The sequence below is a fragment of the Pogoniulus pusillus genome, chromosome 5 (assembly GCF_015220805.1).
Source record: "Pogoniulus pusillus isolate bPogPus1 chromosome 5, bPogPus1.pri, whole genome shotgun sequence".
Taxonomy (NCBI): Eukaryota; Metazoa; Chordata; class Aves; order Piciformes; family Lybiidae; genus Pogoniulus; species Pogoniulus pusillus.
Genome location: NC_087268.1, coordinates 10,179,887 through 10,203,818, shown reverse-complemented (window position 1 = coordinate 10,203,818; position 23,932 = coordinate 10,179,887). Strand labels below are relative to the sequence as shown.

At 43.3% G+C, this 23,932-nt stretch overlaps 1 protein-coding gene across 1 annotated transcript; it reads right to left on the bottom strand.

The window, feature by feature from the left end:
• Positions 1–634: 634 nt before the first annotated feature.
• Positions 635–21,997, bottom strand: ZBTB11 (zinc finger and BTB domain containing 11). Its single transcript, XM_064143162.1, has 11 exons — positions 21,242–21,997; positions 18,402–18,637; positions 17,515–17,746; positions 15,659–16,452; positions 11,450–11,629; positions 10,167–10,400; positions 9,656–9,800; positions 8,520–8,637; positions 6,325–6,483; positions 5,680–5,855; positions 635–4,007 (listed from the first exon to the last, which is right to left on the bottom strand). Exons 1-11 carry the CDS (start codon positions 21,549–21,551, stop codon positions 3,487–3,489), a joined length of 3,105 nt encoding a protein of 1,034 aa, XP_063999232.1. The 5' UTR covers positions 21,552–21,997; the 3' UTR covers positions 635–3,486.
• Positions 21,998–23,932: the final 1,935 nt, after the last annotated feature.

The following is a 23,932-nucleotide window of genomic DNA, read 5'->3' as shown; positions in this document are numbered from 1 at the left end:
TTTTTTTGTTGTCTACTGCAACAAATTTCTGGTAGTTCAAGCTCCTTTAGGAAGCTGGTTAGACAGAAGAGCAGACTAGGAAATATCTTCTGTGCAAGTGAAAGAGCTAAAAATTATATTTACCTTGCTTACTCCCATGGTCAATAAATGTAACTGTAGACCTTGTGAGACTACAGCAGCTTCTAGATCTTAGCTGACAATAAGCAGAGATCCTGCTTCAGTGCATCTTTGAGTTGTGTTCCTTCTCAGTGTACTGTGGGAGAAAGTTGATCAGGATGGACTAGATCCACACAAGTCTGAGCACCTGCATGTCTGGTGCAGGTGGCAAAGAAGTGATCTGAAAGTATCCTCAAGGTAAATGTTGGCTACCACTTCACTTTTGTTACAGAGTTTGGGTGAAGATGGCCTTGGGGGCTGTTACTCATAGGAAAAGAGTAGTCAGGATTCCTAATAGCCATGATGGTATGAGGTTGAGGGTTGGATTCTGAGTATAGAGGTCTTTGTATTCACGGATTAGAAGAGACCCTTACAGGCCATCTTGTCCAATACCCCTGCAGTGAGCAGGGACACTGCAACATTCCCTTCCCCCTCCCTTCTACTCCCCTCCCCCAAGAAAAGTTGCTTCAAAGAGTAATTCAAGGCAACGCTCAGTTTATTAATGACAGAAATAACCATAACTTTATACATCTAACACTAAATAAAAGCAGCAGAATGTACAAATCAAATTCGTTATGTACAGGAATTCACTTCATCCATGGACATGTCTCAAGCTTTAATTTAAAAAAAATAATAAATCAAATTAAATAGTAACTGCCCCTTTGCAGTCTGACTCCAAATAGGCTGCAGGAGGGTGCTGAACATCTTAAATAAGAGCTGAAGTCAAGAACATAAGGCAATTTCACAGGGACAGCAAAGCTTAGAGTGACACTCCCTACTTCCCTCATGCCATTCTGAGAAGCTAAGGCACAGTGTGTTAGGAGAGGGGTGCCACCACTTTCAGCCTGGAGTCTCGTTCAGAAAAAAAACTGCTTTCTTGTCATTGAGGTTTGTTTTGTCAGCTTGGTGGGGGGGTTTGTTTCTAAATAGCAGGCTGTCAAGTCAGTGAAAGCACTTTGTACAGTGGGCTACAAGGCTCTGAAATTCAGATTTGCTTCTTCCAAATGGGTCAATAAATAAATGCACCGAGGATTAAACTACAGGTGCTGGTCATATTCTGGTTGTAAGGTACCACACTAAATATACAGATCATACCCTAGCACTATTTACAGCATTTTGTCCTTGAACCTTACCTCACTTGAGTAATACATAATTGCAGGATACAAACATTGAAGTCAATTTTCCAAGTTCCCCTAGCACTTCTAAATTGTTTCCCATCACAATGGCAGGATTTAAATGAACCAGGATGGCTCTTCTCTGGGTTCCTGACAATACAAAAAAAGCAAATTCCACTTACTAGTATTTTTATTTAGTTTGAAATACTCAAAGTTTTATTCCACTTGATAATTTTCTAGAAGAACAGACTAGTAAAGGGCTGCAAAATATATAACTACATTATTCATCTGCAGGAAGACCTTGAGCCTTTTTTTCCCATGAATTTAATTCTTTAATTAATCTTCTACAGCTTAATTCAGACTTGAGGCAGGAACCCAGACTGTGTATTGCTTAAAAAACCAAAAACCAACAGCTGTTTATCTACATGCTTGCAAAGTATGAAAAGAGCACTCCTTCTTGGAGCTCAGTGGACACTCAAATGACTATGAAAGGTAAAAATACTAATTCAAATGAGGTGGTTCTGTCACAGATTTGGCTTCCATTTTGTGCAGTGAAACTTTCACAGGTAGTTGCACTTGATGAAGTTAGAGGCATCTAATTTTATTAAGGTGGATGCACCTAAAAATTAGATGCATCCAACTTCATCAGTATTAAGTTACATGCATCTAATTTATTAAGTTTACCCTGCAGTAGCCCAGACTTCTAGCCCCTTGAGTATCTTGCTCCTGGCAAAGCTGGGAAGCATTTAACACTAGAGACTGAAAACAGTTTAAAGAATACAATTCAGAGTGGTCATGTTCCCTCAACAAATGTGTTAATCTTGCTTAACAATCACCCAAAACAACCCCCTGTCCACATTCAAATCTGCACTGTTCATGTTATTAAGTCAGAGACACTGAAATTTGGGGCAAGCATGGTAGTGATACTTCCTCACTAGAAAATAGTAAGAATTCTTTCATCTCTCTGATGCAATACCAAGTAATTTATTTGCCCTAGAAACATTTTCTTACAGCAGCAGTAAAAAACAACCAAAAACTTTCTGGAAACTGGGAATTTTGAGACTAACTTTTAGCTCATACTAAGGTTCTTAACCACTCTCTACCCTCATATTGCTGTGTCCTCTGCTTGGGAATTAGTAGGGCTCCTCTTTCCACCATGCTACAAGACAAGGTCAGACTGTAAACTAAACCTTTTACTGGAGAGTTTCTGCATCAAATGTAATGAAAAATTAAGAAACACCAATCATTAGGTTGTCTGCTGTGGCTCCACACAGCAATGCAAGTGACAGTTCCCTTTACACAGCCACACATCATTAAAACATAGCTGTGCACAGAGGATGGATCAAGCATGAGCTTGCTTACAAGCAAGAAGCAGTTTACTTCTCTAAGCAATCTCCCTGGCCTCAAAGTCACAATCCATCTCAGATAACCACTTCCTCTGACTGTAGAGGACCCTGGCCCATCACCTGTCAAATATTTTACAGCACTTTGATGAACCTCAGCCTTGCAATCAACTTGGAACTGGAAGGTGGTCTTCAAAACAACTTCACTAATTGCTGATAGTGCCTATACCCCAATTCAGAAAGCCTGCAGTTTTCTGTGTCACATGAAGCATTTTACAATCACCTTGTCTTGGTGAGTAAACAGGCTTTGTAGTTCTCTCACAAACTGGATGAAACACATGAAAACTGAAGTAAAAAGATGAAAACCAAAGGAAAATACACTACCAATAGCTGTGTATTTCTTCTTTCTAGTGCAGTCTCTTTATGTTTCATTTTTTATAGGTCACAGCATGACACTTCATGAGGCAGAAAATATTATTATTCCAACATTTTCTTACTTGGTTTTTGTACAGTGTGTGCACAAATCTTGGCACATACTGAAGCATCTTAATTTTTCCCCACAGTGCATGGTGCAGTTTTCCATCACCAAGACATTTAGTAGTGGGGGTTAGCTGTTTGAAAACGGGCATCACTGTAAGCCTCAAATACTTTGCTCCTACAGGCCTTGAAACCTCACTGCTCACAGCCTCAGATACCCACCTGTTTCACTCTTACAGATACTAAGACTTCCCCTGTCGACAGCCTCAGACACAGATAAATGTTTAGCTCCCACAAATCTTCAAACCTCCCTGTCCACAGCCTCGGACACCCAAAGAAGTACCCATCTCCCACAGACCTTCAAGCCTCACCCTTCATGCCCTCTTACATTGTATTCAATCTGTCTTTGTAACATGAGCCACTTCTACAGTTTCGACGGCCTGTGTCACCTCAGCCACTTTCTGTCCTTGCTGTTGAGCCAATACATAATTTACCACCTGCATTATGCTTTGGTCAGAAAGAGTGGAGACTGGTGTACATTCCTCTGTAGCTGAAACTGCTTCGATGGCTTCGAGAGTCTCTTCTGTCACTACCACAGTCTCAATCTCACCACTCTCAACACTAATCCCAGCTTCTTGTTCCTGCACATCTGCTGCTAAAATGCTGATGGCATGCTCCACCTGTGTCCCCTGGTTGTGAAACTGGAGAGTATCTTTCTCCAGCATAATTTTGCAGGGTACGTAGTCCCTGTGAAACTTGGTCATGTGCTTGCGGAGCGTGCGGGCGTCGATGTAAGCCTCGTTGCACACCGGGCAGACGTAGGGACGTTCTCCGGTGTGTGTCCTCACATGGCGCTTCAGCGAACGTGCATCTGCCCAGGCTACTCCACAAGTGAGACATTCAAATGGCTTCACACCTGTGCTCAAAGGCAAAACAAGAAGATGACTGTCAGTATCTGTAAATAGGCACACGAAGGGACAGAGAGAACAGTAATATGACAAACCATTGTCTGCATTGAAGAGATCTGGAGAGAGTCCAGAGCTATGAGGATGGTTAGTGGACTTACACATCTCTCCTATGAAGGAAGGCTGAGAGATGTGGGGCTGAGCAGTCTTCAGAAGGCTGAAAGGGGATCTTATCAAAGTCTATAAATATCTGAGGGGTGGCTGTCAAGATGAAGGTGCAGTCTCTTTTCAGTGGTGTTCAGTAACAGGACAAGGAACGACAGGTATGAGCTGACACACAGGAAGTTCCACCTCAACATAAGAAACTTCCTTACTTGTGAGGGTGTCGAAGACCCGGACCAGGCTATTCAGAGAGGTTGTGGAGTCTTTCTCTGGAGACTTTCCAAACCCAACTGGACACATTCCTTTGTGATGTGTCCTTTGTGATCCCTAGGTGATTCTGCTTTAGCAGGAGTTTGGACAACCTCTAGAGGTCCCTTCCAATCCCTACCATTCCGTGATTTTTACGAGCAATTCAGGCCAATCACTCTCCTGTTTGAAGGATATTTTGTTAACTCTGTGCACCTTTCAAACTGGAGAATGTTTTTCCACATCAGAGCTCTTCACAAGGTTAGTCAGGCCACACCTTGAGTCCTGTGTCCAGTTCTGGGCCCCTCAATTCAAGAAAGATGAGGTGCTGGAACATGTCCAGAGAAGGGCAACAAAGCTGGTGAGGGGCCTGGAGCACAAATCCTATGAGGAGAGGTTGAGGGAGCTGGGGTTGTTTAGCCTGGAGAAGAGGAGGCTCAGGGGTGATCTTATTACTGTCTACAACTACCTGAAGGGGCATTGTGGCCAGGTGGGGGGTGGCCTCTTCTCCCAGGCAACCACCAGTAGAACAAGGGGACACAGTCTCAAGTTGTGCCAGGGTAGGTATAGGCTGGATATTAGGAAGAAGTTCTTCCCAGAGAGAGTGATTCCCCATTGGAATGGGCTGCCCAGGGAGGTGGTGGAGGCACCGTCCCTGGGGGTCTTCAAAAAAAGACTGGATGAGGCACTTAGTGCCATGGTCTAGTTCACTGGATAGGGCTGGGTGATAGGTTGGACTGGATGATCTTGGAGGTCTCTTCCAACCTGCTTGATTCTATGATTCTATGATTCTAGTAAAATACTGCAACAGGTTGCCCAGGGAGGTGGTGGAGGATCCATAACTGGAGACATTCAAGGGTCAAACTTGATGGGGCCCTGAGCAACCTGATCTAGTTGAAAATGACTGTTCACTGCAGGATTGGACAACATAACCTTCAAGGGCCCCTTCCAACTTGATGCATTTTCTGATTCTATGAATTCTTTGCCAGAAATCTTTCAGTCACTGCTAAACAGTTTCTGTTCCACTAAATTTCTGAGAAGGACAAGTTGTCACTGCCGCTGTGTGTGACCACAGAAGATTCAAACAGACACTTCTGGGTGTCACTGAAAGCAACATCAGAAACCAGGACTAGCGTAAAGCTAACTGGGGAATCTGTGAGAACCTTCATGCATCTTCCAACACAAGACATACATAAACTCCAAGGAACAACTACCCCTTTACTCATAATACTTTCAGAGGTTGAGAGATGTCATGGCTATTTGTTTCCTACATACCTTCATGATTGTTCATGTGCCTCCTATATTCCCGGAGCTGAGTGAATTTTCTTCCACAATGCTCACAAACTCGTTCCAGATTTTGTTTTGCTCTTCCTTTTTTGCCATGTGTGGCCTTCTTCACATGTCTTCTGTACAAAGCTTTCTCATAAAATTCTTTACCACATACATTGCACCTGAAATACATCAAGAGAACAATCTATTGAAACCATTACTCTATGCTTATATTATGCTTTTGAAACCAAAATGCACTTTAATTGTAGTAGGCAGGGTTTGATGGAATGATCTCCTGTAATAAGTAGCTCCATAATTAGAAAGAGCACTGTTGGACTCAAATCCATTTTCTATTATTCACAGCCACCAAGCTTCCACTTCACCATTCCACAAGTGAGATAACATACAAAGCATTTCTAGTTTCATCATTTATCCTCTTAAAATTTCACAGGTGTTAGTTCCAGAATTGTGCCAGCATGTTAACAGTTGGACTACACTGACTTCACTCCTCTGTTCTCAAGTACTCAAGACCCCAACCAACACTGATCAGTTGGTACTTTTAGACTGGGCAGTTCCTTGTCAACTGGCTATGGATCTCTAGAACCTCAAATTGATGAGCATATTTTAGTTGTCGAACCAATTTCTCCTTACCTATAAGGGTCTGTGACAGAGTGAGACTTGACATGAGAATACCAGTCTTTTTTCCAGCTGTAACACTTGCCACAGAACTGACACTGGAATGGCTTCACACCTAAGTGTTTGTTCATGTGCTGCCGAAGATCTCGGGCTTCATAGAAACTCTTTTCGCACCTGTAACAGAAATGGTTTTAGCATCTTGCATCAGAACGATCTTGGTGACCCTGATTCCAAAGGCACTGGAATGCTCTTACTTAATGGCATCTGAGGATATGGAGAAGACAATTCTTTCTGTCACTAGTAACTACGAAAAATACCACATCCCTTTCCAGACTGCAGTGATTTGGTCTAGTGGAAGGTGTCCCTGCCCTCAGCAAGGTCATTGGAAGTAGATGATACAACCCAAACTATTTTCTTTTTCATATACTCATGGAAAAGAAATCTAAAAGAACAGCAGCTTATTTGGAAGCCCAAAACATAATCTGAGGACCTCTGAGACGCTTTTGCCTGTTATGGGTCAACTATGTTTCTTTTGTTACTTCTAAAGGGAATAATCAGAAGCAAACCAACTGGAAATCTTCAGAAATGTGTATGGTAACACATGAACTTACAAGGATAGTAACAGATGACTTTTCACTCAACTAGAATCACAGAATGCCAAGTTGGAAGGGACCCCAAGGATCATCTGGTCCAACCTTTCTAGGTCACACTGTAGGTGAAATGAGATGGCCTAACACCCTGTCAAGCTGAGTCTTAAACCTGTCTAAAGTAGGGCAATCCACTGCTAGGGGAGATGATTCCAATGTCTGTTTTCATGGGTAAATGCTTTTACTGGATTCCAGTTCCTGAGGAATAACCCCTGTGGAAAGTCTTCATCACTTCTGAGAAGGACAGAAAAAAGTGAAGAAAACCCGAAAAGGGGATGAACAGTTCCTCAGACACTCGAACATCATCCTTATCAGCTGGAGAACCTGACGGCTTCTGTTCAAACAGTCTCTCAGAGATGCTGCATTTGCAAATCCACATCAAAAAGTGTCACAAAGACCCCCAAGGTGCTTGAATAGGGTTGATATTTAGTGCTCACCTCTCAAGGGTTGCAAAATTAGTAAAAAACATCACAGAAGCAACCATCACCACACAACACTAAATGAAATTTCATTGAATTTTCACCAGCAAACTCCCACAAACATATTTGGAAAATACCCACTTTGTAGCTGGGGCCAGAACCTCCAACTCAAGCCTGGCAGGGAGATTTACACACTGACCCACTAAACTAGGAAAGTCAAGTCTGCCTCTTCCTTCGTGAAGCTCTCCTAAAGCATTTGGGACAGCATTAATGACATTGTTAGTAGAGCTCTTCACAGCAGAAGCAGCAAGGACTGTGTGTGCATTGATGGAGATGAGGATCAGAATATCTTCACTGTCAAGGTCACCTTTTGCATCCACAGACTGTGCTGCCTTGTACAAGAAAATTTAAAACATATTTCTTCAAAACCAAAGCTGCCCTTCCTGGTATGTTTCATTAAGCAATTCTGCCCTGTTGTAGATCCTATTAACTCTATTCTTGGTATTTCTAAGTGGATATTTTTAGCTTTCCAAAGCACCAAAAAAACCACATGGCTGACAGCATTAAACTGAGTTTTCAACTGCCAGAAAATACTGGTTTGCTAGTACACAGCAGCATTACCAGAGTAATTAAAGCTTCCATTAAAACCAAGAGTCACATGCAGGCAGTCATACAAGTTGTACAACCCCTCCCAATTAAATAATTGACAGTTTGGAAATAAAGCACCATTGGTACTTTTACAGATCTCATTAGAAATGTTCTCCTAGTCTGCTTGGTCATGGAAGAAGCACCCCATGTTTGTCTAACACACTAAGACTCATCTCTCTCCAGTTACCAGTTAGAGTGGAAGTTAAAGCTAAATTAAAATCCATAGTGCAATGTTATCTAAGAGGTCATGTATGCTTTATCAAGTTCACTCCAATATTCAGTGTGTCTTCATTAATGAGGTCCCTACAGAACTGTTTGCCAAACTGTGTACTGCAGTGCAGTCCATTCATTGATTTCATGCTTTGAAAGTTTTATTCTGGGACACTGAACAGTTTCATGTTACAAGGAACTGCTCTTTATCTTTAAAATTACTGGAATCATTAAGTATTAAGGGGGGGAAAAAACCCACAATGAAAAACCTCACCAACCAACTTACTGAGTACACTGATATCCACGAACTTCAGGCTTTGGCTGGTGTTTCTTTATGTGTTTACTGAGTCCTGATGCCCTGTGGAAAGATTTTCCACAGATGGAGCAAAGGTATTTAGATTCTCCTGATAAAAAGAAAACAAAACATGTCATGAAGCCAGGCCTCTGTATCACTGTGGTGCTTCATGTTTTGTTGTTCTCATATAATTTATCCTAAGTAATCAGATGAGTGCTACAACTTGGTTCAATTACACACAGATGGAATTTTGAAGTGTATTTCATATGTGCCAATATGCAAACACGTAAAGGAGAGAGCAACAAGTCACTTTGTTGCAGGTTTTTAAACACAGGTACAACACTGCAGCTACTAATTAGCCATGAAATGTGAACAGCCTAAAAAATTGTCATCTTATGTGAAAAAAAACCACAATTTCCTGTGTTCATGTAACATGCAATTTCTCCAACGCTGCAGCTTACAGATGTGTTACGTCTCGAATTTGTCAAACACCTTAAAACAGAATTTATCCACTCTCATTCCTCAGTGCAGGAGTGCTGGCTACCAATATATAGGTCTTCATTTTAGATCAAACTGTCTTAACAGGAACAGTCTCTTATGTTTTATTCCACCCAACTTGGGAAACAAGAAGCATAGAGAACTTCTACACATCCCCATTTCAAAACTCTGCTTGAGTGAATTACTATATTTTCATAGGCTAGGATCTTTCAAAGCACCAGGTTATATAAAAGTTCAGTATTAGCACAGCAAATCTTGCAAAATATATATATAGGTATTGTCTGAAATTCAGATTTCCATGTTTTCCTCTGAAAAGATAGGTTGGAGATGCAAGTGCTCCAAAAGATTCCAGCCTGTTGCCTATCTTCATTGAATGGACATCATACAGGCATTAAATACACACATAAAAACACATGAACAGATCAGCCATGATCCTACTTCTTCTCCAGAACATTTGCATGATAAGATTAAACTATGGTAAAATAAGCCCAGCAAATAAACGTAAAATGACTACTTATCTCCACCTCAGCTGCCTGGCCAGTAAAAATATCTCCTTTGACACTGAAGAACAATGTTCAAGTTCAAAGCACATAACAGACAAATAAAGGATCGTCTTTTGCATGATTTACCTGTATGAATGCTCATGTGCTCCTGTAGACTTCTTTTGGTGACAAAAGACTTCTCACACAAGTCACACTTGAATTGTTTCTGTACTTCATGGAGAGCTAAGTGCATTTTTAATCCATGTTTATATGTAAAGGTCTTGTCACAAACCTAAAAACATGATCCATGTTCAGTTGCAGGACAAATAAAATTTTGTAGTAGGTGTTTAACTTCAAACACAACAAAACCTCCTGCATTTTATTCAGAACTAGGATGGCTAAGCCTGTGATTTCACACCAGTGACAGAAATGGCTTGTGAGAAAGAATGCTCAAGAAAACACTCTTCTAGGTAAAGAAATATGAACTTCCATGAACCAACTTCATTGTAGTTCTTAATATTGGACTACAAGAATTGTCATCAAGAAGGTTACAGTAGCTCTCTCCATTCTGAAGCACCCTAAATTTTAGGACAGAGCACCAATCCTAAAATAGCAAGAAAAGCATTACTCATCTGATGACAGGGTAAAAGGACTTTACCTTGCATGCATGTGGTTTTACACCTGTATGTTTGAGCATGTGTATTCTGAGAGAATAAAGCTTGGGGAGAGTTCTTCCACAGATATCACAAATGAATTCTCTTTTAGTTCTCCCTCTCACTGAAGGGACACCTGCTTCTGAACCAGCAGCCGCAGTGTTCACCTCCGTCTTCCGAGTGTGCCGGACAAGATGAGCTCGCAGAGAGGCACCGTACTGGAACTCTTTTTTACACAACTGGGAGGGAAAAGAAAATTTTCACTTCATTTTGTATTTACTACTCAAAAATAACTCATTAAAAGCTTAGATATCTAACTCTTAGTTGACTAAACTTAGGAATTAATTTTGAAAGTATAAATGTGAATACAGAACTATTTGTATAGCTGCTCCCTCCTATCTTCCTTGCAACTGCTAACCCTTTGGGGATTATGATTTTAATAATTAAGTCATATTCATAAAATATTTCTCAAGTGCACATCTGCATCATTATGGAAAACGGACAAGAAGGCTGTTGTCTTTTATACTTGCCATAAAAATCAAATCTCTAAAGCTGTTTCAGATCTACAGATAGCTAAAAGTTTCATTCATCTCTGACAAGTTTTTTTGCTGACAACTAAAAAAGATTACTTCAGATGTGAAAAAAAAATCTTCGTTTCTCCTATGTTCTTTCAGATTAACCCTTCTTCTGTGGCTTGTCTCAATCCTGTTATTGTTTAGCATTTTATTACTTTTACCTTTTTATTACAATTTAAGTCCTCTTATTATTACTGTTAATTGTTAGGACAAGAGAGGCTCACAGAGGGGCACCACACTGAACTCTTTCACACAACTGGAGAAAAAAATTCCCACTTCACTGTTGCATTTAATACTCCAATTTTTTTTCTGAAGGGTAATCAAAGGTTTCAAGTATAGCAATATGATTAGCTAGACACCAATTAGTATTTTATTTACAGTTAATTAATATTTCTATGTTCTGAATTTTACAGTTACAGAGTAACTGATCATTTCCCAGTAAGCCAAACTTCCAGGCTAATCCAAACAGTCACATTTACAGGCAAGGTCAAAAGTAGAGCCCAGTCCAGCACTGTCTGGAGCAGCAAATGCACTCCCATGTCACACAGTGACATTTACACCACTCCAGATCAGGACTATGATCATCTCTGAAATCCATAAGGAAAACTAACACATGTACAAAGAGAGGCAAGGAAAAGAATTACTAACATCATTAGTGAACAATATTTCAAAAAGAGAGTTTTACAGAAAACAAAAATAAAAGTCAAACTTACTGGGCATTTATAATCCTTAGATCTTTCATGTTTCAGTGTGTGCATTATAAGCGCGTAACGCCGCTGGAACTCCATTCCGCACTCGTTGCATTTATGATGAGCTTCTGCTTCATTGTTTTCTGTGGTCTCTCTTTTGGGCTGCTTCATTTTTTTCCCTCTTTGTACCAGCTTCATGGCAACCTAAGTTGGAAAGACGTAACCTACTGATGAACTTTACTACACTGCATTTCACATTTCCTCTGCAAAGGTGTTGCTCTCTGTTACTGTCATACTTCACAGTATCACAGTATTATCAGGGTTGGAAGAGACCTCACAGATCATCAAGTCCAACCCTTTACCACAGAGCTCAAGGCTAGACCATGGCACCAAGTGCCACGTCCAATCCTGCCTTGAACAGCTCCAGGGATGGCGACTCCACCACCTCCCCGGGCAGCCCATTCCAGTGTCCAATGACTCTCTCAGTGAAGAACTTTCTCCTCACCTCCAGTCTGAATTTCCCCTGGCACAGCCTGAGGCTGTGTCCTCTCGTTCTGGTGCTGGCCACCTGAGAGAAGAGAGCAACCTCCTCCTGGCCACAACCACCCCTCAGGTAGTTGTAGACAGCAATAAGGTCACCCCTGAGCCTCCTCTTCTCCAGGCTAAACAATCCCAGCTCCCTCAGCCTCTCCTCGTAGGGCTGTGCTCAAGGCCTCTCCCCAGCCTCGTCACCCTTCTCTGGACACGCTCAAGCATCTCAATGTCCCTCCTAAACTGGGGGCCCCAGAACTGAACACAGTACTCAAGGTGTGGTCTAACCAGTGCAGAGTACAGGGGCAGAATGACCTCCCTGTTCCTGCTGGCCACACCATTCCTGATGCAGGCCAGTATGCCATTGGCTCTCTTGGCCACTTGGGCACACTGCTGGCTCATGTTCAGGTGGGTATCAATCAGCACTTCACTCACTTCATTTAGTTGCTAGAAAGTTACCCCCTTTCAGTTCACTGCATCGCTACAAATGTCACAGTGGGTGAAAAATGGGTCTTGTTTCAAAGATACAAACCATAGTTTATCAAGCATAGTTAATACTTTCTATAATTTATAAACTATGGTTTAGCAGAGGGGTTGAACTAGATTTCTCAAATTTCAGAACTGCTTTGGTTGCAGAAGGCCTCTAAAATCATCGAGTTCAACCATCAACCTCATGCCACCATGGCCATTAAACCATGCCCCAGAGTGCCATGTCCATGCATTTCTTGAACGCCTCCAGGGATGGTGACTACACCACCTCACCAGGCAGTCTGTTCCAATGCTTGACCACTCTTCCAGGGAGACAAATTTTTCCTGCTGTCTAAACCTCCCCTGGCAAGGGGGGATTACACTCAATCTCCACAGGTCCCTTTCAACCCCTACCACTCTGCAATCTGATTATAAATACAGGCAGATTACCACCAGTTCAGAGACAACTACCTATTAAACAACTGAGCAACTGCCTAAGGGAGACCTAAAGGATGCTTACAGAAGAACCACAAAATACTGCCAGTCACAACTTCTATCAAGTGTTTCCAAAATTCTCCTTGACTTCAACTTCCCTTTTCAGGATTTACATTTTCTTTGCTATGTAAGTTATCAGATTTAAGTAGCCTAATTAATTTCTACCAGCCAGCAAAAACTGAATTATTAATAACCTACTAAAAAAATAATCTACAGTATTGAAGCAAAGTATTCTCTGGGTAGACACATCCCAGCTTTATTCAGTGAGTTTTTAAGGCACCAGAGATTTTTTTTTGTTAGGTAGTATTTGCAGTGCTACCTGGAGCTGATATTCTTGTTTTCCTTTGTAGAAACTTGCTGTCAAATTCTTTAAAAACAAAACTGTAAGTGATCAGGTTGAAATTTTCTCTATCAGGTATCTTCCCCCTCAGGTTTCTGAGAATAAGGAAAGGGAAAAAAAGTACAATATATGCTAATTTTTAGTTCTTGTTCTCTCAAACAAATGAGCTACCTGAGTTTTGGAAAATGTGCTAGCTCTTCCATGTCTCTCAAACCAAACTCAACTACATTTTTCCTTTTTTTATTTTGCTGCTCTTGAAATTTATATGAACTTGGACAAACTGTGCCACCCCACCTCCCCAGAATAGTTTTGCTCAGTAGGCGATTAGTAACAACTTGTAAAATAATCCAGTCAAACAAAGCATGCTTCATCCCAAACATCTGCATGTCAACTGCAATTATTTTAACTCAAAAACCAGCAGTATTTTCCCCGCAATCTCTCCTTCCTGTTACTCTTCCAGCATCAAAACTGAACTCAGGAAGCAGTTGACTCCTTCCCAATTCTTACATGGCACCCAGTGACAAGGAGGAAGAGGGAAGAACTCATAGAATCACAGGATACATTCAGGTGGAAAAGACCTCAAAGATCTTTCAGTGCAATCCCTGACCCAGCACTGAAGGGTCAACACTAAATGAGATCCCAAACAGAATCACAGAAGCAGAGGGATGCATAAGATAAAAATGCTAAAAGCTATGAAGTTTAGAAAAGCAGAAACCTATTCCTGAACTTCAACTCCAAGAAACTGTTCAAACCTATTTCCCTTTTCCACTGTCTGTTGACTTCATCCAGGCTTCAAGCTAGTCAATGACATCTTAAGGCACATCAAGAAGTGTGTGTCCGGTGGTGAAGTTTTCCTGCCTCTCTACTCTGCCCTGGTGAGACCACATCTGGAGTACTGTATCCAGTTCTGGGCTCCCCAGTTTAAGAGGGGCAGGAGACTACTAAATAGAATCCAACAGAGGATTACAAGGATGGAACTGTAAAGGCTGGAAGGAATCTTTGACATCCAGTCAAACCACTTGCTTAAAGCTTGCAATCCCACCACCACTAAGCTGCCACCACCTCTAAACCATGGCCCTAAGCACCACATCCACACATCTTAAACATTTCCAGGGATGGTGACTGCACCACTTCCCTGGGCAGCCTGTTCCAAAGCTTGGGAACAGAACATTTCCCATGACAAACAGCTGAGAGATATGGGAACATTTAGTCTGGAGAAGGCTGAGAGGGAATTTCATCAACTCTTTCAACTGGTGCCAGAGAGATGATGAAGGGTAACAAAGTGGAATACTGGAAGTCCCACATCAACATGAGGAAAATTTTCTTTGCTGTGAAGGTGACAGAGCACTGGACCAGACTGCCCAGAGATGGCCAAGTCTCTTTCTGGAAACTTTCAAGATGCATCTGGATGTGTTCCTGCATGGCCTGCCCTGGGCAATCTTGCTTTGGCATGGAGGTCAGGCTTGATTATTTCCAGATGTCCCTCCCAACACCTAACATTTCCATGATTCTGTAAAAACGAGTCTAATGTTCCAATTTCTATCGACAAGGGTGCTGTAATGATAAGATGATCCTGGGACTAGTGGCTCTAGCAAAGATCTCTCAGAACATCTCTGGAAATTGACAGTTGGAGTGAAGGACAGCGCCAAAGAAGGAATGAGAAAGGCAAAGTGGACTCTGTCACCAAAACAAATGTATTGATGATCAGTGAGGTGAATGTCACCTTATCCACAGGTATTGAGAAGAAAGGTTCCCAAAATGGAGAGTAAGACAGTTTTAGTCAAAAAACTCACTAATTCAATTACTAGTATTTAACATGTTTGAGTTCTAGAGCTGGTATTACCAATGCTCTTTGAACCTTTTTGTACCTGACATCAATCTGAAGGTAGGACTCTACTATTATAACCTCTGATTACATCTTAACAGACACGAAATGTCAATTCTTTATCTCCAGTGCCCTGTTTTCAAGTCTTAACAAATGCAGGGTCTCACTTCTCCATGAGAAACACATTTGACTATGACAACACACACACTTAAGAATTATCTTCCCAGATCAAAGAATCTGAAAGAGGAGGTAAACCTGTCCAGCCACAGAAGTTGTGAGAAGATACCCAAGCTGGGCTAAGCTCACTGAGCATTCTAAACATCAACAATGAAGGAAGCTGATTATTGAATTTAGGGTCTTTTTTTGGTGCAACTTTCACATCTTAGAAATTACTTGGGGTTGCAGTAATGTTAATTGCTCAAACAAACAACACTCCCTGACCCCCCTAAAAAACACCAAATCCAAAAAACACACCACAAAAATAAACAGTGCCTGGAATCAGGAAAGAGTCTTTTCGGGCTGGTCTGAACACACTGGATGATTACTGACACAAGTCTAAAGACAGATAGAATACCTGCTGGACTGCAGATTTAGGATTTGTCTTTCTATTTTGCAGGTTTTTTTCAATTCCTTTATGCAATCTGATATATCCCCCTTCGCTAACAGAACGCTGGCGAAGCTTGCTTTTGTAGCCATCATCTTGACCTAGGCTCTCTGGTTGTGAAACTGAAGTGATCTGTTCTTCACTTTGCCCACCACAGGGCTCCATGAGTGCTTCTGAGCCATCTTCAGAAGCAGCATCTACATTTGTTTTACCACTTTCATTTTGATTTGTCTCAGTTTCTGGTTGACCTCTTGTGTGCATAGCTTCCACAGCTGATGGCTCAGCCTCCACAACAGACATGCTGCTGTCAGAAATGCTCTCCAGCAGCTGCATCTTGACATCCTTTTCAGTTGTTTCATGCTGTTCCACAGGATTTGAAAGATCATCTGGAGTGGCCTCCACAGGCTTTGGTGGTAGGTCAGGCTGTGGTGCTGCTGGCTCCTCCATCCCAGCAGAAGGAGCTCCATTCACAGCTACTGTCACTGTGAGCTCAGGTTCCTCAGCACCACCTACAGGCTGCATCCTAGCTTCACTCTGCTCTGATGAAGTTTGTATTGACTCTACTGTTTGAATGTCTCCTTTCTGATACACTGTGATTTGTTTGTCTTCCATCTGTTTGTGCACATTTTCACACATTTCAAGGACCTCTGGCATGAAGAGATGCTGGGCAAGCATGGCCACTTCTGCCATACTACAGAAGTCAAAAGTTAATTCTGAAGTATAAGCAAATTCCAACAGAGGTAGGAAACTGGACTTGCAGAACCCTACCAGGAGTAAAACAAGAGATTAGAGCAGTCATGATCCCAAATTACACCAAAATATCATACAACAGTTCACCTTAAGTCTGAAGTTTAGAGCAAAACACATCTGCAAGCAACATTTGATGCCTGGGATTTAATTAATGGTAATTTACACAAAAGCACCTTCCCTGCCTCTTTTGTGGAAGTAAACACATGCAGCCTTTACAGTAAGTAGAACTGAGGTAGTGTCATAACAGAGTTCTCTAGGTTTCAAGATGCTGAGAGCACCACAATAGTTTTTAAGAAGATTCGCCTTGATTTAAGCAGTCTTATTGGGCCTCCTACATTTAGAAAAGTAGTCAGGACTTATATGGCACAAAAATAAAACAAGGAAGCAGCTAACAAGAGATAAATGTTTAAAAAGAAGCATTTAGTATAACTTCCCAGATCTGTAAATAATGAATATTTAATTTAGGAAAACTTCTGGACCATCATACTAGAAATGTACTGTTCCTGCAGCAACAGATACAGTTAATAAACTCATGAGAAACCAATGCAGTAGACATGTTCCATACAATATTCTTCATCACTATAAGGGCATTTTTAGAGCATTTATGTTAAGATCATCTCCTATCTTCAAGGTCCCAGAAGGTTTGTGGAAATAAGCAGAAACACACATAATCATGTTTCAGAGACATAAGAAATAATTTCATATGTGTTCAACTAAACAGCTCCGAGAAGCCAGTCAACAACCCCCTCCTGATGTATTCATTCTCTTGTTTCCTTGTTTGGGATTAATACAAGGAAAAAGCATGTCTAAGCAAGGCAAAAAAAAAATCAATTCAAACTCTCCCAGGAATTTCAAGATGAAATCACATACTGTATTCACTATGGAAAATCACATTTGCAAAAGCAGAGCAATCCCTTCACTACTGAAAATCCACACAAAGTATTTTTAGATTACAAGAGGGGAAAAAATCAAGATAAAATATTCGGTTATCAGGAACACTTAAGAAAAGATTGAATCAAATACTGTACACCTCACTTAGGATATGATTTCTAGCTTTGAAACCCACAACAATTCACCTGAGAGATCCACTACAGCTTCGTGACTAGAGACAGCTCCCTTTTCAATGAAGAGCTCTCGGAAGTACTCGCTGCTGGCTGCCAAGACAGATTTGTGAGCTTTGTACTCCTCTCCTTCAATCATCAGAGTCACATCACAGAACTGATTGGAAAGCCTCTGCTGATTCAGTTGGTTTAAGACTGATTGAGAATGTTTGGAGGATGACTGCTTCACAAGGCCCTTACTGTCAACCTGTCATAAACAACATTGAGAACATTACAGACCATGCCTTTTTAAGCATTCACACTGAAACACAGAGAAGAATTATTTTCTGCAGAAGTACAATCAGTTCAAGCCTGTGTAATACAGGCTTTAAAACTTTACCATTGTGCTCTTCCTGTAAATTCATCAAATCTCACCCACCCACCAAAAAGTTAAAACACACAACGAAAAAAAGGGAAAGATATGGATAATCAAACAGGTTTCTGACTGTATTTTTCAATGCCAAATCAGAAAGTCTACAGTCAGAAACGCTGCAATTTAAATTCAAAAGTCTTTAAATGTGTATAATCTCCCAGCTGTCATCAAGACTTTTACATAGTAATACAGCATCACTTAAGGAACAAACATAGGTTTCAAGAAAATCCGAGTAAGTGATGCATTACACTTTTGCTCCTCCTTTTCCCTTGAGTCCTACACGCTTAAATAGGAGTTAAGGTGATTCTGTTTCTCAAAGGTGATGTAACTATAACGAATTTCATGTCATATATACCAGTAACACATTCCCAAAAAAATACCTTTGGCAATGCTAATGTACTCTTATTGTTCCAAGATTATCAAAACAGAAAATAGGTCACTCAGCATTAACAAACATCTTTTACACACAGATGTAAACAATGGTACTTACAAATATAAGCTCATGCTTTGCTATTGGCTTCTTCTTCACAGGCTTTGGGGATGTAGCTGGGATCGATGCTGTGTTACTCAATTCATCATCTGTTTCATTACTGCCATCATGAGATTTTGCATCCAGTCCTAATTCTTCCAGCATTTCAGAAGGATCTGAGAGAGATCTAGAACGATCCAGCTTTTCCTGGCACTTGTTGCATTCTTTAATGTAATCTTTAACCTGCTTAAGAATACCTAAGAAAAAACAGTGGAGCTTACTTAGGCTTCTAATCTTCATTCAGCTTATCCTAAACACATACGCATGTAGGTGAATAGCAAAACAACATTATATACCTAAAAAATTAAGTTTGTCAGCTATACTTTCCTTCTCTGATTTATTTTTACCAGTTCTTCTCTCACTATTGCATGACATTTTATATCACCACTGTAATCCATAATTACCTAGAGATAGAGCATTCAGAACAAAGTATATCAAGGAGATTCTCTGGGAAAGATTTAAGGCTAGAAACTATTTGTATTTATACATTTACACTAAGAAAACCAAAACAAGGAAAATTGCCTGTAGCCTACCCAGCTAGACCTCAGCTTGTCTTACTGATGGGGACAAGAATTGGAAAGTTCACCTAAGGGTGCAAAATTAGGACCAACTCCGTTACATTCCATGATGCTGATACATATTATGAACACCTACTTAAAACAGTTGTGTACAATTTTGAGATTGAAAGAAATTAGCTTCCTACCAGCACTTCAAACCACATAACCAAATAACTCAACAGCTCCTAAACTCAGGAACCTCTTCTAGGTATCAAGGCTTTTTCAGTGTATGGCTTCCAACCCAAATTAATTTTCTTCATTAGGACAAATTGAAAGCACATTTAACAGCTGTGGCTCTATAGTTCAAAACCCAGCATGACTTAAAAACCTGGGGTAGATCCACACTCCTCACATGGTCTCAGAGCAAGAGATGTGCTGTCATTACATACATATCTCTCCAAGGATTATGAAAGCATAGGCTTCAAGACATTCATGCCCATTTCAAACATTTTCACATTTCCTTGATTTCATCTGAAACCAGAGCTAGTTCTCAGGACAGGAAGCTTCTGGTCTTCAGATTCCATATTCAACACTCTTCCAGGCCATTGGGCTGCACTTCAGCTCACTGCTTCCTAGTTACAGTGCAGACAGACCCTTTTCAGGATGGTAACTGGGCAAAAGTTGCTGTCCCCTAGCAGAAGAGGATTATAATCGCCGGGGAAGGAGACACAGGTAGCAAAACACTTGAACTGAAAGCTGGGCATGAGTTTTGGTATTCTCAGTGCATGAACATTAAGATACACTACTGCACGAAATTTCCAGCACGGGATGACAGCAGATGCCAGAACAGTCCAACACTGGGCCAACCACAAGAACCTAGATAAAGGCAAGATGAACCAGAATGGACACAATGAGACACCAAATACCTTCTCACATTGAAGATCTTCAAGTCAACGAGATCTAGACTGAAAGGACAGGCTGTAGTAGCTAGAATAAAACACCCCAAAATCAAGGCAGTGAAAACTAAAGCTTAACAGATTGTTAAACCCAGCACAAGAGAAGGAACACAAAGAACAGTTGGGCTCTGAGCAACTGCCAAGTGAGGTATCTGCTCAGTGGATAGGTAAGACTAAAAGTCTTACATCAAATCCAAAGGGAACATGGACATCGAGCCATTGACTCAGCTGAAAGCAAGCCCCAGTTGGGAATTAGTGATGTTCACACACTCCCGTTTCTAATGGCTGTGACATCATGCAAAATCCAGTTGAGAATAAGTTTGGTCCTTTTGGTTTCTTATTGGAAGAAAGAGACAAACATGAGCACAAGGATTACAGGCCAGAACTGGCAGCTCTATTTACACACACAAACACCATCTCATCTGCATGCTATTTGGAAAAGGTATTAGGAGGTTAAAAGCTGAACTAGGTCACATGAAATGGATTATCGCCCTACACAACACATAGAAGGCTGACAAAGCACTACCCAAAGCAAGCTGTACGTAACACCTGGATGGGGAGACTCCTGCTCTGTGTCTCCATATATTCAAAATCCTACTTACCGCCTAAGAATCACAGAACAAAGAATCACAACGTTCTCTTCTTGATATTTCTGAGATCATCATATCCAACCCCTTGTGCCTAGAGCTCACAAGCCCACCATTACTGCTAAGTGACCGCCACAGAACTGTCCCTAAGCACCATACGCACGCATCTCTGAAACAGCCTCCAGAGATGGTGAATTCATCTCCCTGGGCAGCCTGTCCCAATGCTTGATAAACCCTGCTGTGAAGAAATTTTCCTAATACCCAACCTGAGCCTCCCCTGGCACAACTTACGGCCATTCATTTTCTTTCGTCTTGCTACTTGTTGCATGCAAGAAGAGACTGACCCCCACCTCACTGCAGCCTCCTCCGAGGCAGCTGTCGAGGGCAAGGAGATCTTCCCTCAGTCTCCTCCTCTTAAGACTAAACAATACCAGTTCCCTCACCCGTTCCTCTTAAAGCACTTCATCAGCCTGGCTGCTCTTCTTTGGAAAGAGAAGCCACAGGACACTTTGCTGACCAAGGCGTAACGCTCATGGCAATTCCTGCTGCTAAGGAGTGACCCACAGCCGACGCGCTCTGAGCCGGCGCGGTCCGAGGCGCCAGCCAGTGACAGTTCCCTCCCGCTCGCTCCAGCAACTGCCACCCTCCTCTGAAACGCGGCCGCCGCCGCAGCGCCGTGGGGACTGCAACCAGCCGCCCTCTGCCCTCCTTTCGGTGTGGCTTCTCTCGCTGCCCGGCCGCCCCCCGCCACGCCTGCTCACCTCGCCACCAGTATTTCTGCGACAGTCCCTGCCAGGTCTGCAGCCGGGTCCGGTGGGTGCCGTCGGGCGCCAGGTGGGCGGCGCGGATGAGGCGGGCGCGGCGCTCGGCCTGCAGCACCACCTCGAGCTCGGTGAAGCGCTGCTGGTCCCGTTGCCGCCGCTGGTAGTACAGGGTGCCGCCGCGCACGACATAGCAGGCGGCTGCCTTGCGGATCTTGCGCTTGGCGTTGCCCTCCGTTCCCGGCGCGTAGGGCTCCCGTTCGTTTGTCAGGTAGCGCAGGATGGCCAAGTAGCTTTCCTCGCTGGACATGGCGGGGCAAAGCTGGAGGACGGGGCTGGGGAGGGTGAAGGGGTGGCCTCCGCGCCCTCAAAGTCACGCCAGGCTCCTCTTCTCGCCGTCAGGCAAGGGCACGCCGCTCTCGGAGAGCAGCGAGGGAAACGGAATGCAGAGTCGGCTCCGGGGCGGAGGCAGGCACGCCGGGGCCAGTCACATGCGGCAGGCTCCTAGCGAGAAACGCGCTCCCGGTGCCCTCGCCGCGGGGTCCGTGAGGCTGCGGAGGCGCCTGCCGGGGCAGGGAGAGCATGCGCTGCTGAGCGGGGAAGGGTAGGCGCCTCCCGCGCCGCCGGCGGCCCCTCGCCCAGGCCGGAGAGCGTGGGTCCCGGGTCCGGCAGGGCGCAGGCCCGGGGTGGGAACTGGAGTTTCGCAGCCAGCGGCGGCGGGTGGGAGGAAGAAGCTCGGGCAGCAGCAGCGGCGGAGAGACAAAATGGCTGCTGCACAAGAGGAAGTGAGGTCAGCAGCCCGCGCGTACTTGCGGGGGCGGGCAGGGGCGGGCGCTCAGCGCGGGCTCAGCGCGCTGGGCGAACGGAGCTGCCATCTTGGAACCGGGCAAGGCGCAGGCCGGGCGGAAGGGCGGGAGCTGCCATCTTGCAGTCGGGAAAGCCGCTTCAGGGGGGGCGCGAGTATGTCGCTGAGAGCAGCGGGGCGCCCCTGGAGAAGTATCTTTGCAGCCCTGATACCGAAAAGAGCGTCCTCCACCTCAAAACGGGCCCGAGAGAAGGAGCGACGAGGAGATGTGAAGTGTGTTTTCCCGTTGCAGCGTGAGGCACCACAACGGGTGAGAGCCGTACCAGCGCTGGCAGGGCTGGCGCGGCAGCTGCGGCTCGGCGCGTTGGGCCTGCGCTTTTCTTCCTTTTCTGTTTTCTCCTAAAAGAAAGACAATATCTGAACGTCAGCTGCTGGTCTTCCTTGTCCCAGTTGTAATCTGGTTTTGTTTTACACTCTGAAGAGGAGCGTGATAGGATACCCATGCACAGGAAGGAGTATAGCCAGCAGCGACCCTTGCCCTCTGCTTAGTGCTTACCGTATGGCATCGGTGATCTCTATACTGAGGTACTGACTGGATGAGGCAAGTCTGGCAGAAAGCCGAGAAAACGGTCAGAGCATAATGCAGTAGGTGAGACTGGGTGGAATGGGAAGGCTTTGTACGGACCTTACTGCTGTTTGCAGCTGCCTCACCAGAAGAGAGATGTTGAGGTACTGGAACGTGTCCAGAGAAGGGCAGTGAAGCTGATGAGAGGCCTGGAACACAGCTCCATGAGGAGAGACTGAGGGAGCTGGGGTTCTTTGGCCTGGAGGAGGCTCAGGGCAGATCTCATTGCTGTCTACAACTACCTGAAGGGAGGCTGTAGCCAGGTGGGGATTGGTCTCTTCTCCCAGACAATCAACAGAACAAGGGGGGACAGTCTCAAGTTGTGCTGGGGAAGATATAGGATGGATGTGAAAAGAAGTTCTTCACAGAGAGAGCGATTGGCCATTGGAATGGGCTGCCCAGGGAGGTGGTGGAGTCGCTGTCCCTCAAGGTGTTCAGAAAGAGACTGGCTGAGGCACTTAGTGCCATGGTCTAGTTGATTAGGCAGGGCTGGGTGCTAGGTTGGACTGGATGATCTTGGAGGTCTCTTCCAACCTGGTTAATTCTATGATTCTATTCAGAAGATGGAGCAGGCTGTCAAGAGTTGCACAGCAATGGGTAACAGCCACAGATGATAACACAGGAAATTCTAGTTATATATAGGGATTTTTTTTTTAAACCATGGTGGTGGGCAAATACTGGAACAGGTTGTCCTTGGAGATAGGACTTCCTTTCTATTTAGAGTTGTTCATGAGTCAGATGAGCAACTTGATCTAAATATATATGTTTAGAGGAAGAGTTGAAATAGATGACCTCTGGGGATCCTTTTCAATCTAAATTATTTACTGAGTCTACAAAAAATTGAAGCATTCAATTTGTTGTGTCCATTGAATACACGATCAGTTATGTTGCATTAGGCAAACACAAGAACTTTATTCATTTCCAGATTAATTCACTGTATAACTGTGAGCTGTGCAGGTGCACTAGGCTAGTTCCCTGCTCTGAAGTCTGCCTTGCTCACTTGAAGCATAAATTGTGAGAGGAGCAATCTGATGGGCCATTATTTACTCTGTCTCATCTATCAGTTGGAAGTCATGGATAAACAGCAAGAACTAATCTTGGAGCGCTTGGAACACATCTGGAGGAGGGCCACAAGAATGATCTGGGGGCATCTGTTTCCCATGAGGAGCTTGGAATTGTTCAGTCTGGAGAAGGCTCCAAGGAGACCTTATTGTGGCCTTCCACTATCTGAAGGGGGCCTACAAGAAAGCTGGTGAGGACT

Coding starts and splice junctions, on each gene's coding strand:
- ZBTB11 (XM_064143162.1), bottom strand. CDS start 21,551: ATGTCCAGCGAGGAAAGCTACTTGGCCATCCTGCGCTACCTGACAAAC. Junction 10,401..11,449: donor CTAAGGATTATAAATGCCCA/GTAAGTTTGACT, acceptor TTTCCCTCCCAG/TTGTGTAAAAAAGAGTTCCA. Junction 5,856..6,324: donor TCTGTCACAGACCCTTATAG/GTAAGGAGAAAT, acceptor GATGTATTTCAG/GTGCAATGTATGTGGTAAAG.